The 18,312-nt window shown below is 39.6% G+C and overlaps 1 protein-coding gene across 1 annotated transcript in view; it reads left to right on the forward strand.

Annotated features, from left to right (window-relative positions):
- PRKAR2A (protein kinase cAMP-dependent type II regulatory subunit alpha) overlaps positions 1-15,403 on the forward strand; it is an 84,804-nt gene extending 69,401 nt beyond the window's left edge. The window contains exons 9-11 of the mRNA XM_003409883.4: positions 9,969-10,034; positions 11,316-11,457; positions 11,925-15,403. Coding sequence (XP_003409931.2) covers positions 9,969-10,034; positions 11,316-11,457; positions 11,925-12,058 — 342 coding nt within the window. The 3' untranslated portion in view covers positions 12,059-15,403. The remainder of the gene's footprint in view (positions 1-9,968; positions 10,035-11,315; positions 11,458-11,924) is intronic.
- Positions 15,404-18,312: the final 2,909 nt, after the last annotated feature.

Raw genomic sequence — 18,312 nt, forward strand, 5'->3', positions numbered from 1 at the left:
AGTCAATGCCTTCCCCTAATCCCTCACTCCTGGCAGCCACTGATCTGCTTTTTATCACTTCAGGAGGGAATAGAAATTCCTTTTCTAGAATTTCATATAAGTAAAATCATATAATGTATACTTTATGTCTGGCTTCTTTTAGCATTTTTTTAAAAATCTTTTATTGTTCTTGTTGCTGAGAATATACATAGCAAAACATACAGCAATTCAGCAGTTTCTAGTTGTAGAATTCAGTGACGCTGATAACGTTCTTCAAGTTGTGCAGTCATTCTCACCCTCCTTTTCTGAGTTGTTCCTTCCCCATTAACATAAACATATTGCCCCCTAAGTTTCCTGTCTAATCTTTCAAGTTGCTGTTGTCAATTTGATCCCATATCTTACCATGTTTTTGAGAGTCAACCATGTTGTTGTGTGTACCAGTGGAACGTTCCTTTTTATTGTTGGGTAGTATTTCATTGTATGGCTGTACCATGGTTTGTTAGTAAGATTCACCAGTGGAGGGACAATTAGTATCTTTCCAGTCTTTCGCAATTATGAGTGATGCTGCTATGAAATTCGCATGTAAGTCTTTGTGTAGACATATGATTTTATTTGCTCTAGGGTAAATACCTTGAAGTGGAATTGCTGAGTCAGGCAAATGTATGTTTAACTACCTAAGAAACTGCCAAACTGTTTTTTTAAATGGCTGTACCATTGCCATTCCTACCGGCAGTAGGTGAGAGTTCCAGTTGCTCTGCATCCTCATCAAGGCTTAGTATTAACAGGCTTTGAAATTTTAGCCATTCTAGTAAGTGTGAAGTGGTATCTCATTTTGGTTCTAATTTGCATTTCTCTAGAAATTGTACACCTGTAAAAAGTTAAATTGGCAAAAGTTGTGTGATAGATATATTTATAAGTGATCAAAAAAAAAAAAAGGGAAAGAGTAGCTACTGAGGCTACTTATGTACAACCAAACATCTCATGGGATTTGGTTCCTTGGTTTGAAGGTTTAGGGTCATGATTTCATGGGACATCCCAGTTAATTAGCCTAATAACTTGTTTAGTGCCTCTATTCTACCCTCTAGCTCATTGCATACTGCCCAGCCTCTTAAAAGCTTGCAAGCAGCCATCTAAAGCACAACAATTGATCTCTATTCACCTGGAGCAATAGAGGAATGTGAGTCAGGAATAGGAGGGGAGGATATGGAATATGTGACCAATTGCCTCTATGAACAACTGCCTCTTTTGCCATGACACCAGAACTGGATGGTGCCTGGTTACCATTACTGAACATTTTGATCAAAGATTTTATAGAGGAATCCTGATTAAAAAGGGGAAAATGTAGAATAGAATTTCAAATTCTCAAAGACTCCAGACTTTCTGGAATCACGGAGGCTCAATGAACCCCTCAAACTGTTGCCCTGAAATAATCTTTAAACCTTAAACCAAAAATATCCCCTGAAGTCTTCTTAAAACCAAATGATAGTTTAGTTTAACTAGTAAATAATGTCTGCCTTGAGCATTATGTTCCTTTAAGAAATATCTGTATAAGATCAAATTGACAACAGCAACTCAAAAGATTAGATAGGAACCTTAGGGGGCAATGAGCTTCTGATAATGGGGGAGAGACAACTCAGAAAAGAAGGGTGAGAATGATTGTAAAACTCAATGTCAGTGAATTGTAAATGTAGAAACTGTTGAATTGGTGTATGTTTTGCTGTGTATATATGCTCAACAGCAATAACAAGATAAAGCACAAAAGTTCTTAAATGTAAAAGGAAACAAGTGAACTTAATTGTTTTTGTGTGAAAATACACACCGCAGATCATACACCTATTCAATAATTTCTGCATGTGCAGTTCAGTGACATAGGTTACATTCTTCACATTGTGTCACCGTTCTTGCTATTTCCTACATTATTTCAACACCATTGACTTAGAATCACTGCCCCATAAACTACTTACCTGTGCTTTAGAGTTACTCTAGTCAGTTTGATCTGATAGAGATAATTCTTTTAAAAAGCACAGTCCTCAAGGAGAATATTCTTTACTAATCCAGCTAAACTGTTGTTTAGTTTGAATATAACTTTAGAGGATTGTTTTAGTTCAAGGTTCAAAAATCTCAGGGCAAGAGATTCAAGGGTTCCTCCAGCCTCAGTGGGTCCAGTAAATCTGGATTCTGTAAGAAATTTTAAGTTCTGTTCCACATTTCCTCCCTTTGATCAGGACTCAGCTATTGAGTCCTTGATGGAAACATTCAGTAATGGCAGCCAGACCACATCCAGTTCTTTTGGTTTATGGAGGCAACTAGATCTGCAGTCCAGTTCCTTTTCTGGTTTCTGTGTCTCCTTCTTCCTCTGCTGCTCCAGGCGAATATAAACCAATTGTTCTATCTTGGATGGCTGCTCACAAGCTTTTCAGATTTCTGGCACTACTCACTGAATTGAGGAGTAGATCAGAAACTCCCAAAACAGTATAAGGGCATTTGACTGGATAGTCCCATGAAGCTATGACACTTAGCCTTGGAACCAAGAGAACTAATCCCATGAGATGTTTGGTTGTACCAAACAAGAACCAGCAACTATATCCTCCCCCCACCCTGCCTTTTTTTTTGGTTGCTGCTGTTGTAAATTATATATAATACAACATTTGCCATTTCACCCTTTTTCTGGTGTACAACTTAGTGATATCAGTTATATTAGGCAAGTTGTATACCGATTACAGTGCACTTAATTTTAATAATGTATTTTACCAGTATATCTAAAATACAGGTAACATTGCAAAGAATGGGAATTGCAGAACACTTAATTATGCTCATGAGGAACCTGTATGTAGATCAAAAGGCTGTCATTCCAACAGAAAAAGGGGATACTGCATGGTTTAAAATCAGGAAAGGTGTGTGTCCTTTCACCTTACTTATTCAGTCTGTATGCTGAGCAAATAATTCAAGAAGCTGAACTATATGAAGAAGAACAGGGCATCAGGATTAGAGGAAGACTCATTAACAATATCAGCGTTGTACAGATGACACATCCTTGCTTGCCAAAAGTGAAGAGGACTTGAAGCACTTACTGATGAAAATCAAAGACCACAGCCTTCAGTATGGATTACACAACATAAAAATCCTCACAACTAGACCAATAAGCTACATCATGATAAACAGAGAAAAGATTGAGGTTGTCAAGGATTTCATTTTACTTGTATCCACAATCAACACCCACGAAAGCAGCAGTCAAGAAATCAAACAACGCATTGCATTGGACAAATCTGCTGCAAAAGACCTCTTGAAAATGTTAAAAAGCAAAGATGTCACTTTAAGGACTAAGGTGCACCTGACCCAAGCCATGGTGTTTTCAATTGCCTCATATGCATGCGAAAGCTGGACGACAAATAAGGAAGACCAAAGAAGAATTGATGCCTTTGAATTATGGTGTTGGTGAAGAATATTGAATATACCCTAGATTGCCAAACCAAAAAAAAACAAACCCAGTGCCATCAAGTCAATTCAGACTCATAGCAACCCTATAGGACAGAGCAGAACTGCCCCATAGAGTTTCCAAGGAGCGCCTGGCAGATTCGAACTGCCAACCCTTTGGTTAGCAGCCGTAGCACTTAACCACTATGCCACCAGGGTTTCCAGATTGCTAAAAGAACAAACAAATCTGTCTTGGAAAAAGTACAGCCAGAATGCTCCTTAGAAGTAAGGATGGCAAGACTTTGTCTCATATACTTTGGACATGTTATCAGGAGGGATCAGTCCTTGGAGAGGGACATCATGCTTGGTAAAGTAGAGGGTCAGCAAAAAAGAGAAAGACCTTCAATGAGATGGATTGAGACAGAGGCTACAGCAGTGGGCTCAAGCATAACAACAGTCATGAGGATGGCTCAGGACCAGGCAGTGTTTCATTCTGTTGTACATAGGGTCACTATGACTCAAAACCCAGTCAACGGCATCTAACAACAACATCAGAAATATTACCATTTCAGCATGTAATTGATTTAAAGATTTATTAGTCTTGCATTCTTTTTTCTTTTTGTACCAAGTCTTTGAAATCTGGTGTGTTGTTTTACACTTAAAACACATTTCAACTTTTAGTAGCCACATTTCAAGTGCTCAATAACCACATGTGGCTAGTGGTTACCGTATTGAACAGTGCAGTTTAGAGGTTTCATAATTACCTCTTAAAACTAGGTCTATTATCCATTTTGAGTTAATTTTTGTATGTGGTGCTAGGGTTTCACATAGGGATATGCAATTGTTCCAGCACCATTTGTTGAAGAGATTATTCTTTCCTTATTGCCTTGACAACTCTATTGAAAATCAATTGACCATATATGTGTGGATCTATTTTTGGTGTGTTTTCTGTTTCATTGATCTATATGTGTGTCACTATTCCAGTACCACACTGCCTTGGTTATTGTAGCTTTCTAATAAGTTTTGAAACCAGGTAGTTTAAACCTTCCAAATTTGTGCTTTTTTTCATAATTGTTATGTCTATTCTTTCTCCTTTGCATCTATATAAATTTTAGGATCAGCTTATCAACTTCTATTTAAAAAAAAAAAAAAGCCTGCTGGGATTTTTGATTGGGATTGTGTGAAATCCATACCTCAGGTTGGGAAGAATTGAATCCAAACAATAGTGATTCAGTTCTTCAGACTCACAAGCATGATGTATCTCCATTTATTTAGGTCTTCTTTAATTTCTAATATTTTGTAGTTTTCAGGTCTTGAGCATTTTGGTTAAATTTATTCCTATATATTTCATATTTTTGATGCAATTGTAAAAAGTATTTTTTTATTTCAATTTCTGATTTTTTTGCTAATGTTTAGAAATACAGTTGAATTTTGTACGCTGATCTTGTGATATTTTACAATCTTGCTAACCTGAATTATTAGTCGTAGTAGCTTTTTTATAGTGCTCTTGGGATTTTCTACATAGACTGTCTTTTTATCTACGAACAAAGACTTCCTTTCTAATCCATATGCCTTTTTTTTTTCTTGCCTTATTGCTTTGGCTAAGACCTCTAGTACAGTGTTGAGTAGAAGTAGTGATAGCAGTATTCCTTGTCTTATTCTCGATCTTAGAGAAAGCATTCAGTCTTTCACCATCAAGTACGATGTCAGCTGTAGGTTTTTTATAAATGCCCCTAACAGGTCAGGGAGTGTCCCTTCCATTCCTAGTTTGCTGAGAGTTTTTATATTATGAAAGGGTACTGAATTTTGACAAATGGTTTTGCTGCATCTATTGAAATGTTTATATGGTTTTTATTTTTTAGTTGTTAGTATGGTGAATTTACATTGATTGATTTCTTTAATGTCCTGCATCCTGGGATGAACCCCAATTGGTCATGATGTATTACCTTTTTTATATATTAACTGGATTTTATTTGCTGAAATTTTATGAAGAGTTTTTACATTTGTTCATGAGAGATATTGGTCCGTAGTTTTCTCTCCTTGCGATGTCTTTGTCTGGTTTTGCTATCAACAACCTCCAGGTAATTTTGATATTTACTAAGGTTTGAGAACCGCTGCTCTAGACTATTCTGAAGCTTTATAATGCTCTTGCATTCAGAATACTTATTTTTTGGATGAATTTATTATGAATTGGCATTAAGTTCTCTTTAAATATAGAATTCAGCAGTGTAGCCATTTGGGCTTCGGATTTTCTTTGTGGGTAGTTTTTTGGTTTTTTTTTTAAATAACAGAGGGCTTTATCAACAACAGCTTTGGAAACAATGCCTCAGTATTCTGACAGGATGTATTTCTCCATGTTTTACTTCATTCCTTTCTGTCCTTTGTAGGCTAGAGCTTGATACAAAAAAGGGGATCATCTAGATGCACTCATATACCACTTTGAGAGCACGGTTTGGAGGTGCAGACACACAGGACACCTGTAAAAGTGTGACAGAGTTTCACTGTAGCCCACGAAGAAGTATAACTTTTGGGCAGGCAGGTGCCTCAGCACCAGGGCACAGATCTCCATTTGGTTAGCCTGGCACTTTAGGATCAGCAGGTCAACCAGGCAGCCTGGGAAGGTACAAGGCATGAGTTTGCAAAGAAAGACATTCTTCCCTGTTCATACCTCAGTGTGGTTTTCTGTGGGTAGTTTTTTTTTATTATTATTTCTTCAATCTCCTCACTTGTTGTATAGGTCTGTTCACATAATCTGGGTCTTCTGAGTCAGTTTAAGTAGTTTGTGTCTTTCTAGGAATTTGTCCATTTTTGTTTTAATCTATCTAATTTGTTGGCATATAATTGTTCATAGTATTCTTTTATAGTCCCTTTTATTTCTGTAGGGTAAGTAATAATGCCTCCTCTTCCATTTCTGGTTCTAGTAATTTGAGTCTTCTCTTTTTTCATTTTTCATTCTACCTAAAGGTTTGTCAATTTTGCCGATCTTCAAGAACCAGCTTTTGGTTCCATTGATTTTCTGTGTAGTTTTTCTATTCTTTATTTCATTAATTTTAATTTCTTCTCTAGTCTTTATTATTCCCTTTCTTTTATTTGCTTTAGGTTTAGTTTGCTCTTTTTTTTCCAGTGTCTTAAAGTAGAAGACTAGGTTATTGATTTGAGATCTTTCTTCTTTCTTAAGATAGACATTTACAGCTAGAAATGTCTATCTCAGTACTGCTTTAGCTATATCTAATACATTTTGGTATGTTGTGTCTTCATTTTCATTTTTCTCAAAGTATTTTTTTATTAAAATACAGTGTTTTTGGTGAAAGTTTACACAGCAAATTAAGTTCCCATTTAATAGTTTCTATACAATTTGTTCAGTGACCTTGATTACATTTTTCACAGTGTGTCATCTTTCTCATTATTTTTGTTCTGATTGTTCCGTTTACAGTAATCTAGTTTCCCTACCTCCTTGCCTTCTTGTCTTTATTTTTGAGTAAATGTTGACCATTTAGTCCCATACAGATGATTTTTTTTAAGGAGCATAGTACTATAAAACCTAAGTAGTAGTAATAGTATCATCCAAACCTGTCTAACTTTGGTGGGGGGGTAATGTGACTCATGATCAGCCCAAAGCTGATCCCTATGAGGTGGAGGTCAGCCATACCCCCACTCTCCAACCCTTTTTACCAATTCTGAAGCCATCCATCCCTCCCACAGCATTCTCTACTTCTTTTCTAGGTTTGATAATCCATTGCAGTGGCCACACAGAACTTATAGGCCATACTTACAGTTAAATGGTTTATAAGGAACAGGGTACAACTCAGGGTCAGGATCAACAGAATCAAATATCATGTAGGCAAAGTCTCCCTTCTTCAGTGCAGGACAGTTCTCTCAGCTCCTCAAGACCATGCAGGCTTCTCCTCAGCCCCATGAGGACAGACTCTCTTGGCACCCTGAGGACAGGCTCCTTTTGGCCCTGCCTGTGGGCCCCTTTGGGGCCTGTCGCCACCAGCACTCCTGCTAGGCTCTTTCCAGGCCTGTTGCCACCGGCTCTGCTCTGCTGCTGGGCCCCTTCCAGGCCTCTCTGTCTTAAGTTTTATAGCCCTTGACGTATATTACAGCTCTTTTTGCCATAACTTCTTCCTTCCTTTTGCTTCTTCCTCCTCCTTCTCTTTCTACTTCTTTCTGACTCATAAACCTCTGTGGGGCTGGCTGCTTAAATACACAAACTCCTTGTCAGTTTCAAGGCATAGCCACTCCCACCTGCATAGTCTATAGACCAATTCCTACAAGGTGCATACCAATCACAAGGCAGGCTACAGCCTCAGACCAGACGAAAAGTATCAAAACCAACTTGTTTACAGCTTACCCAGGAAATCTCAATCAACCTGGACAAGCGTAACACATCCTCTGAGGTAGAAAAATAGGGCAAAGGTAAATCTTCAGAGCTTAGCTGAAAAAAATCTCTCAAGCTATTTTTCCAAAGAACCCAGGCAAAAGACCACATAAAGGAACTCATTTCACCACAGGTATTCATGGATGATATTGCTTATTTTATGAGCCAATCTCTTATTTAGCTAAAAAGACCTCATGGAATAGTTTTGTTTCAAGGTTTAAAGAGTATCTCAGGGCAGTAGTCTCAGGGAGTTCTCCGGTCTCAACCAGTCCAGTAAGTCTGGATTTTTAAGAATTTGAATTCTGTTCCATATTTCGTTCCCATTCTACCAGGATCCAACTCTTTTGTTTCTGACCAGAACAGTCATTAGCGGTAGCCAGACACAATGTAGTTCTGGTCTCAGAGTAGGTGAGGCCATGGTTCCTGTAGACAATAGTCTTATGGATTAGTTTCTTCTCTGAGTCTTTGGTTTCCTTCTTTCTCTTTTATTCCAGACGCGTAGAGACCAATAGTTGTATCTTAGATGCCCGCTCATAAGCTTTAAGACCCCATATGCTACTCACTACACTAAGATGTAGAACATAAACTTTATGTACTGTATTATGCCAATTGACTGAGTTGTCCCACGAGACTATGGTCCTAAGCCTTCAGACCCCATAAACCAATTCCACGAGATATTTGGTTAAGTCTAAGAGGTATCTGTGTTTGTGCCCCCATGTGTTTTATTGTATATTTGAATATATACAGATGCATAGACTTATGTATACTTACGTGTTAGGTTCCATCGAGTCAGTTCCAACTCAGAGCCACCCTGTATACAACGGAAGGAAACACTGCCCAGTCCTGTGCCATCCTCACGATCATTGCTGTGTATGAGCCCTTATTTTTTTGTAACATGGTGATCTGGACTAGATTAAATCAGGAACATCAGCCTCAGCTATGTATGGCTGCCCACTTGGAACTCTGTGTGATGGTCAAAGGACATGAAATCTTATCCATGCTCAAAAGAACTGCAGATTCTCACCGGAGACACAAGACCCACAGGGAACAAGAGCACATGATTAGTGTTGAATTATCCAGCGTAGGTAGTCTTTGCTTCAGAAGCTGAGAGTGAGGGGTGAGAGACTGAAGTATGCCTAAAATCTTTTCTTCCGTATCTGCTTGCTTAACTCACCTTCCAGCCTATGCTCACATCCCACCTTCTTTCTCAGTGAAGCCCTATCGTACACTGTCACCACCCGCCAGCACTCCAGATCTCACACTCCCTACCCCACTTTTTCCTGTAGCACTTACCATATCCAACACCACGGTATAATTTACTTGATTCATTATGTTGTTTACAGTTTGTTTATCCTACTAGACTGTAAGTTCCACAGGACAAGGATGTTTGTTTTGCCCACTGACCTATATCACATGCCTAGAATAGTGCACAGTACCTCCCAAACCCAGTGCCATCGAGTCGATTCCGACTCATAGCGACCCTATAGGACAGAGAAGAACTGCCCCATAGAGTTTCCAAGGAGCGCCTGGTGGATTCGAACTGCCGACCCTTTGGTTGGCAGCTGTAGCACTTAACCACTACGCCACCAGGGTTTCCACATAGTACATAAAAAAAAGTAAGTACTTAATAAATTATTTGTCAAATTACCTGAATGACAGGTTCAGCCAGGTGGTTTAAAATCAAAATAAACAAAAGAAAAGCCTGAGGCTTATAAGGGTGGCATCAACCTACATCAGCTCTTCTCCCTCACCAAGCACAACCTTCTCCAGATCTACTCTGCCCTCTCAAGGGCTGCCTTTGATTGTCAAGATTGTTCCTGGACCCTGTGCCCCAGGGGCAGCCAAGAGTCACCTTAACACTGTCTGCAGCAGGTTTGATTACTGGTCCCGTCATTGGGTTATCCATAGCAGACCAACATGAGGCCTGTGCAGTAGGCAGCCTGGGCACATTCGTAGAAATAACTGTGAATATTCCATATTAGGAGATGAGAGATGTGTGTCAGTTATAGTTGGGCTGTCATCCCCTGTGTTCAGGATCCTCTCGTTTAGTTCTGGATTTGTTAGCCACTCAATTCATCTGTAGAGTTGGAAAATAAATACAAATCAGAGCTTAGGCAGTGAGAAAACCGTATGTTTTTGTGTCCCTCTTCAATATACTCGTATGTCTCTGAACTCACCTCCTCTCCCCTTTCAGGGTGAAAAGGCTGATAGCTTTTACATCATAGAGTCCGGTGAAGTGAGCATCTTGATTAAAAGCAAGGTAAGTTTATGTGTGATGGTGTCACTTATGCCAGTGGAGATCCAGATGCCAGGTATATGTACAAAAAGTAACCGTTTGCTTTAAATGATGCGAAGTGTGTTTGATGTACCAAAACCATCACTGCTATGTGAGATAGGTGACTGACAAAGACCATATTTGTTTAAGCCCATCCTTTGATACGGATTTAGTGTATTTTTTCTTGTTCCAACTCCCTTTGCTTTTGTTACTCAGATAATTTAATTAATGGTATGAAAAATATTGGTCTACAAATCAATAAGAAAAAGATACACAGTCTAATATAAAGTGGGGAAAGCACATAATAATAAAATACAGATGGCCAGTAAAAATGAAAACAGCTTCCTTTTCCAAGTACTGCCAAGGCATGACTCTAGGACAGTTAATATTATGGCCATCTGATGGCTAGGGGGGCCTACAAGCTGATGACCTATATGTGGAAGGAGTGGTTCTCACCAGTAAATCCATCATCCTTGTTTCAGATTTTTTTGGAGAATGTAGAGTTTGTTAAAATAGTGAGTAATATATAATACTAAATCAACCTGGTATGAAGCCTTTTGCAGAATGTATTTAGTAAAAGTTTATAAGAATGATAAGAGAAATATGATTACTATATCTATAAGATAGCTTGATTTTTTTCACTATCTGCTGCTTATAACAAAGTGGTGCTTAGAGACAGAATAATTCTTGTTACTAAATCTGAAATAATTTTTTACTTAAATTATTACTTAGTTTAGCAGATGGATTTGTAAAATAATAACAAACTCCAGATATTATTTAACACGGAAAGATGCATGTAATGCTTTTTTTAAAAATGTGTTACTATGACGTGCTGCCTGAAAAAGGCACAGTCCCAAACCAAAGAGAAGTATCCCAGGGTTGTGACTCATGACCTAAGAGAAGCTTTGATGTTATTTACAAAGAAATAGTAAAAGACCTTGTCTTTTCCTCTGTACCTCAGAGGTTGGCATCTCCTAAAACACAAGAATGTTATATTTATAAAATCTTCCAGAGAAAATGGCCTGTACCTCACCTTAGGCATTACCTGAAAAGCGTTAGGACTCAGGTGAAGCCCCAGGTACAGGCCAACTTCTCTGATTAAACCAGATCACTGAGGCTACCCCATGCAGTTTAGAAGGTACAGTTAGAGCCTCTGTAAAGTGAATTATGCTGCATGTACTGAGAAGAGAATACATGTGTGTGCAACTGGACTTGCTCAGCTATGATTCTGGAGTCAGCCCAGGTCACGTTCTCTTCTTTCTCTAGACTAAAGCAAACAAGGATGGTGGGAACCAGGAGGTCGAGATTGCCCGCTGTCATAAGGGGCAGTACTTTGGAGAGCTTGCACTGGTTACCAACAAACCCAGAGCTGCTTCAGCTTATGCAGTGGGAGATGTCAAATGCTTAGGTAAGAAAATTTTTTTATGCATTAATACTTTTTTTCTCTAGCAGTATTTTTTCTTAATCAGCAAGCCTTGACTTATTCTGCCAGCTCTCACTCACATTTCAGTCTGGACAGTTTGTGTGGCCAACCAGAAATGTATTCTTTTAGCAAACATTCCTGAGCATTGACTATAGCCTGTGAGCAAGACAGGCATACAGGCCTCCTGGCCATGTGAGAAAAGCAGTAATGAGGCAGGTGCCTAGGACTGTGGGGGATGAGGGAGAACAGGTACTGCTGGACTCTGCACAGTTTCTCACAGGTCCTTGAAAACCTAAGATGACACAGCCCTGCTGTATTCATGGAGAATCAGCCTTCCTTTTTCTAAGTACTGAGTGTCCCAAAGTCTAATCTACTTTCACATGAATGGTTATATTTAGGAAAAGGTTTGCATGAGAGAAATGACTTGAATTGTTGCTCTTTTTACAATGCAGTTATGGATGTACAAGCATTTGAGAGACTGCTGGGGCCCTGCATGGACATCATGAAGAGGAACATCTCACACTATGAGGAACAGCTGGTGAAGATGTTTGGCTCCAGCGTGGATCTGAGCGACCCCACGCAGTAGGTGTGCCATACCCCAGAGCCTTCTCAGTGTGACACGAAAACCCTCTGGTCAGCCACAGAAAACAGACACGACAGAATCGTTCCTGCTGTTGCTGCCACTGCTGCCTTGCTGTGGCCATGGGCATTTAGAAAACTTGAAAGTCAGCACTAAAGGATGAGCACAGGTTCAACCCACACCTCCACTTTGCTTTGGAAAGTCCATTATTAGACTATTTGTAATGATTATTCCAACCCTATTTTCACATCTTTGGTTCAGGATGGCATGTCTCTCCAACAATTTAAGTGCCTGATACAAAGTCCAAAGTGTAAACATCCTCCTTTCCCTCTCTTGCTGCTATTATTGCTTTTGGAAGTTACCACAAAGTCTGCAGAAACCTGTGGAGCAACTGTAGACACCCTCCCCCAACCTTTCTCAAGGGAGGAAATGTTGGTAACCTTGGATCTCTTCATTTGTCCTTTGAGAAAGACCACATTTGGTCACAATTATAGCTTTTGCTTTTACAGTAGAAAATGGTGGCAGATGTGATGGAGGCCTGTGGTCCTGTGGCCTTGTGATGTCTGCTATGTACACCTGTCTCCAGATATGTGTAGCTGATCTCCAGTGATCACTCCAAACCCACAGTGATGTTTAGGGAGAGGCCTTGCCCACGTAGAACTCAGAAGGTCAGCACCCCAGAGCAAACTGATCCATCAGTGGGACTCATGTTAGAGCAGAAAATTTGGATTTGGCATATTTTACAGATAGCAGAGAGCCAGGAAGGGTTTTCTGGGTTGGGTATTTTAGGTTTTTTTGTTTGTTTGGTTGGTTGGCAGATTTTGTTTTGCTTTGTTTTTTTAACCTCTGTGCAGTTTGCATGAATTAATTGCTGTCTGTTTATGAGGAGCCAGGGTCTGGTGGTGCCATCACTTTATCCAACCCAAATACTTTCCGGGGCAACTCCTGCCATCTCTTGTTTCCAGTTGCCCCTACCAGCTAATGGCAGTGTGCCAGCAAGAAGTTGTGCTACAAAAAGAGCCCTTTCCTTCTGGTCCAGAGTTGTTGCATTGTTTTGCTGTTGAACCATCAATTTTTAAACTCTGTGAAGAGAAAGCCTATTTTTTTTTAATTATGAAAAAAATATTTCTCTGTTTAGGGAATTCCCCTTGGACATATTCATATATGTGGAGTTTGTCAACTGACTCAGCATTCATCCTGAAGATCAACTATATCTGTTAGTTTTCAAAAAGTGGCATCATTTACAATGTCATAGAATTACTGCAAAGGCTTTTATAATTGAAATGTTGGGATATTTGGGGTTCCAGTTGTTAATCCCAGAGGAAGGTAATTTAGCTTGTATTTAAAGTTCTTTTTAACCTTTTGTTTATACCAGGTAGAATTCTGATGAATTAATTAGCTAGTTATATTTCAGAACGGAAGTTTTTTTTTCTTCTTCAGAATGACTTAGAATAAGATGCTGCAAGAGATCCTAGGAGGACTGTAAAATTTGCATAAAGATAAATTTGGATGTCACGGCCAAGTTTATATTAAATCCAAAAGCCCTTTCCAATATGATTTTTTACTTGTATAACTGAATAAATCCCTAAGAGATTACGTACTGGGGCTTGAGTCATTCTGTTGTAGATAATGACAGAGTTCACATGGTCGCCTTCCAGCGTCCACATAAGCTAGACCTTCTGCTTTTGCTACGAACACAATGGCTGAGAAATTTCCAGAGTGGGTGGCCCACCCCAACCTTGGTAACTCTACCTTTTCTTGTGCTCTGTGAAGGTAAAGCAGGAGGACCCTTTTTAGACTGCCCTGAGCAGCCTACATTGCAGCTACTGCAATGTGAATTGTGAAAGGTTATGACTAGTAACTCCAAAACAGGCAGCTAGCACTGGGAAAGACCATGTGGTAATCACACATTTTCCCAAGGCTCTTCTTTTCTATAGTGTCATTTTATTATCAACTAAACCCAGAAAGAAGATCTTGGAATTTAACAGGTAAGAACCACACCTGTTTTTTGCAAAGGTACATTGGGTTTCAGGAGTAACACAGAGTTCCAGCCCCAGACTTAGTACGGCCTCTGTTTGAATGTCGAGCAGATGTCCCTTCCCCACCTCACATACCAGCATTAATTAGGGCTGGCTGTGACTCTGTGCCTGTGTCACTCCAGCAGGCTGCTAGGGATGGGCCTTTTCATCCCACCCTCTCACACTTCCCAGTCTAGTCTTTCCCTTGACGGAGCCCTCCTTGACACCCCTGCCTCACTGATGATTGCTGTTTTCCATAGTAGAGTCAGGTTTGAATCCTTCTGCTGCAACTATAGATTGACACATGGATCAGCAGTCCAGACCCTCACTGCATACAGGGCCCCCAGCAGGTCTCGCTTGAGAAAGGGAGACTTCAGAGGGACCAGTATGAGTGAAATAGGACACAGCCATTACTAGGGTTTCAAGAGCCTGGCCAAGTTCAACTCAGCTGTGGTGTCCACATAGTGTCAGGCAAGCCCTGCACCAATGGTTGAGCCTCACAGAGAGGAGTATGTGTTGGGAATAGAGCCCTTTGTTTTATATTGTTTTCTTCTGTGGGTTAGAGCTCCATACCCGTTTTTTTTTTTTTTTTTTTTTGGCTTTGCTGTTTATTTTGGATGGTGGAGAATGTTCCTGAGAGCCTTGAGATCTAACCCACTGTGTTGTTCTTCCTTCTGGCCCCAGCTTATCCTATCCACTCTCTTCTCTTGGTTGTATTCTCTGAAGGAAGGGTTCTTGTGCTTTTGTCCTCTTAGCCAGTGGTCCTTTTACATATAATTGTGTTATATATCATTGTTATGGATTCTCCAAGCTTTTCTTTGAGCAGTTTAATGAGCGAACTCAGCAGCAAAGTGGGCAAGCCAGGAGAGGTCATGCTCATCCTCTGACTGCCCGGATTCTCTGCTCACAACAGTGAAGAAGTAGATGAGAGGTGTCGCTGGTGCCTGGCAGCAGCCTGAGCCCACAGCATTTCCATGTCATGTAACAGTGTACAATCTTCTGTCATTTGGAAAAAGGGAAAAAGCAGATTTGCGCAGAGAAAAAGGAAAAAGACGCATGAATGTCATCTTTCATCTTTTGTTTTCAGTTGACTGATGTTGGAATTTTTGTTTTGATATGCACTTGTAACCCAAACTCGCCAAGGTACAAGTTGTTGTGGTTTTTTACTATAGTTACCTCTTGTTCCTCCTGTCTTGACTGCTGACGTTCCTCAGTGATTCTAATGTCTATTTTATGGGAAGCAGCCTTCCCACGGGTTTCCTTTTACACACTGCAGGGCTATCTTTATACTAAAAAAAAAAAAAAAATTAAAAAAAAAAAAAGAGGGAGAAAACTGTCACTAACCTCATGGGGGATTTGCAGAAAACCATTTAGCCCACCTTGAGCAAAAGGTAGATTCTTCATTGTTTTCTTAAGCTCATTGTAATAAAAAATCTAATTCAGCATCATTGTGCTACCTCAAAGGCAAAAATGTTTTAAGGTCTTTTTTGGTCCTGAGTTCTACACATAGTGTTTGAAATGTCTTTCAATTGGAATTATTTTTTAAATCATTGGGGAGAATCTTATTTTAACCTGTTTTACATTTGTATTTTAATCTCAGAAGAATAAGTGATTGAAAAGTGATCGATTCTTGCTCTGTAGTATTGAACATATAATTAAAAGTCATTAAGAATTGAACCATTGTTTGCCATAAGGTTGGGTTTTTTAAAAGGAAACTCTAGGGCTCGGCTTCACTCTTGGTTAATAAAGGCTGACAAATCATGTCTGACTTTGCAGTGCAGCTTGTGTTGTGTGTCTGTCCTCTCATTTCGGGGCTCCAGGCCATCATAGCACTCATCTGACCTATATACAGTTGGGATTGGGTATGACCCTTAAAAATTAAGGAGGCTGCCTAGGCATGGTATTTGAGTTGTTGGGGTGGTATACAAGGGCATTCAGTACATCCTTTGCCATGGGATGAGGCCCAGCAGAAAACATCTCCTGTCTGACAGTATTACTTATACCACTTCCTTCAGTGTAGCATGGCTAAAACCAAAACCAGCAAGGACTCTACAACAGCCTGCTGTATCTGCAGTTTATTTCCAGGTGACCAAAGGAAACTCATTCTACAGGCAAAACCATGTTCCAGTGTAATCTTGCTTGTCACCCGAGCAGAGACGTCTGTCTGTACAAAAGGACTGAGTGGGTGGGTAAGCATATAAAAATATGTCCTGGGCCCAAGAAACTGGTACCTAAACCCAGTCCAAGCTAAATTGGCCTTGTTTTGAGACTCTAAAAGTTAAATGTTTTTAAACTTTTATAGTTTTTGTGGTAGTATTGCTGTGACCTCAGGAAATCCCGGACATCACTCAAAAACAGGACAGAGAATATGAACAGACACTTCACCAAAAAGGATATTCAGATAACTGGCAGGCACGTGAAAAGATGCTCAGCATCATTAGCCATCAGAGAAATACAAACCAAAACCACAGTGAGATACCATTCCATTCCCACTAGGATGGCTAAGATTTTTTTTAAAAAATGGGAAATAACAAGTGTTGGAGGGGATGTGGAAAAATTGGAGCCCTCATCCACTGTTGGTGGGAATCCAAAATGATACAGGTGTTGTGAAAAACAGCCTGGCGATTCCTCAAAAAACTAGAGGTAGAGCTGCCATATGACCCAGCAATTCCGCTCCTAGGTAATACCCTAGGGATCTAATAGAAGTAACATAAACAGGCACATGCACACCTATGTTCATTGCAGCACTATTCACCATAGCATAAAGGTGAAAGCAACCTAAGTGCCCATTGATGGATGAATGAATAAGTGAAACATGGTACGTACATAAATGGAATACTACTCAGCAATAAAGAAAAATGAGTTCCTGAAACATCTTACAATGTGGATGAAACTTGAGGACATTATGTTGAGTGAAATAAGTCAGTCACAAAAAAACAAATATTGCATTTTATCGCTTTTATGAAATGGCATGAACAGGTAAATATACAGAAACTAATGTTCACTAGTGGTTACCAGGAGTCGGGGGAGGGCGGAGAAGCAGACATACTCTCTAGATAGTAGTCACTTTCAGTTTATAGCAGTGGGAAAAGTGGCACCAAATATGGGTGAAGTTTGCACAGTATGACAGATGTAACTGATGTCAATAAGCTGTACAAAGAAAGGGATAAATGGGTAAATGCTAAGTTGCATATGGTTTTGCAATAATAAAGAAAGGGAGAGGTACAGACGCTGATACTAATTAGACATAACCAATCACTGCATGAGATTAATTCTCTTGGTTTGGGGGCTTGGGGCCATGGTCTTGTAGGACAATCTAGTCAGTTGACATACTACAGTTATTAAAGTTTATGTTCTATCTCCCAGTAGGATGAGTAGTGTCTGGGGTTTTAAAAGCTTACTAGTGGCTATCTAAGACAAAACTATTGGTCTTTATTCCTCTGGAACAAAAGAGAAAGAAGGAAACCCAAGAATTAGAGAAGAACTGGACTATAAGACTAATTATCTACATGAACCACTGCCTCTTCCACCTTGAGATCAGAAGAACTAGATGGTGTTCATCTACCAGTATTGAACATTCTGATCAGGAACACAATAGATGAATCCTGATTAAAAAAAAAAAAAAAGGAGTAAAACATGGAACAGGACTTCAAGTTCTTAAAGAACCCAGACTTACTGAACCTGTTGAGGCTGGAGAAGTCCCCAAGACTATGGCTTTGAATTGCTCTTCAAACCTTGAATTGAAACTTGCCTGAAGTCACCTTTAAGTCACATTTTTGGTGATGGAAAAGCACGGCATGTGGGTGAAGTGCACAACAGCTTGACCAAGGTAAATGATGCCACTAAGAAAACAAGAGATCCCAAACATAACTGAAAATGCACACACAGCAGAAGATGAACTAGATAAACATTTATGCTCAACAAGACTTCTCCAAAGAGTAAAAAGGGAACCTATGGATTGGGAAAAATTTTTTGGCTACAATATATCCAACAAGGGTCTAATCTCTAAAATTTATAGAAAACTTCAACACCTCCACAATAAAAAGACAACCCAGTTTAAAAATGGGCAAAGGATATGAACAGACACTTCACCAAAGAAGACATTCAGGCAGCTAACACATGAAGAAATGCGATCATTAGCAATTAGATGCAGATCAAAACTATGATGAGATACAACCTCACTCCTATATTACTGGTGCTGATGAATAAAATGTTGGCAAGGTTGTGGGAAGATTGGAACTC

The sequence above is a fragment of the Loxodonta africana genome, chromosome 22 (assembly GCF_030014295.1).
Source record: "Loxodonta africana isolate mLoxAfr1 chromosome 22, mLoxAfr1.hap2, whole genome shotgun sequence".
In the NCBI taxonomy this organism is placed as follows: Eukaryota; Metazoa; Chordata; class Mammalia; order Proboscidea; family Elephantidae; genus Loxodonta; species Loxodonta africana.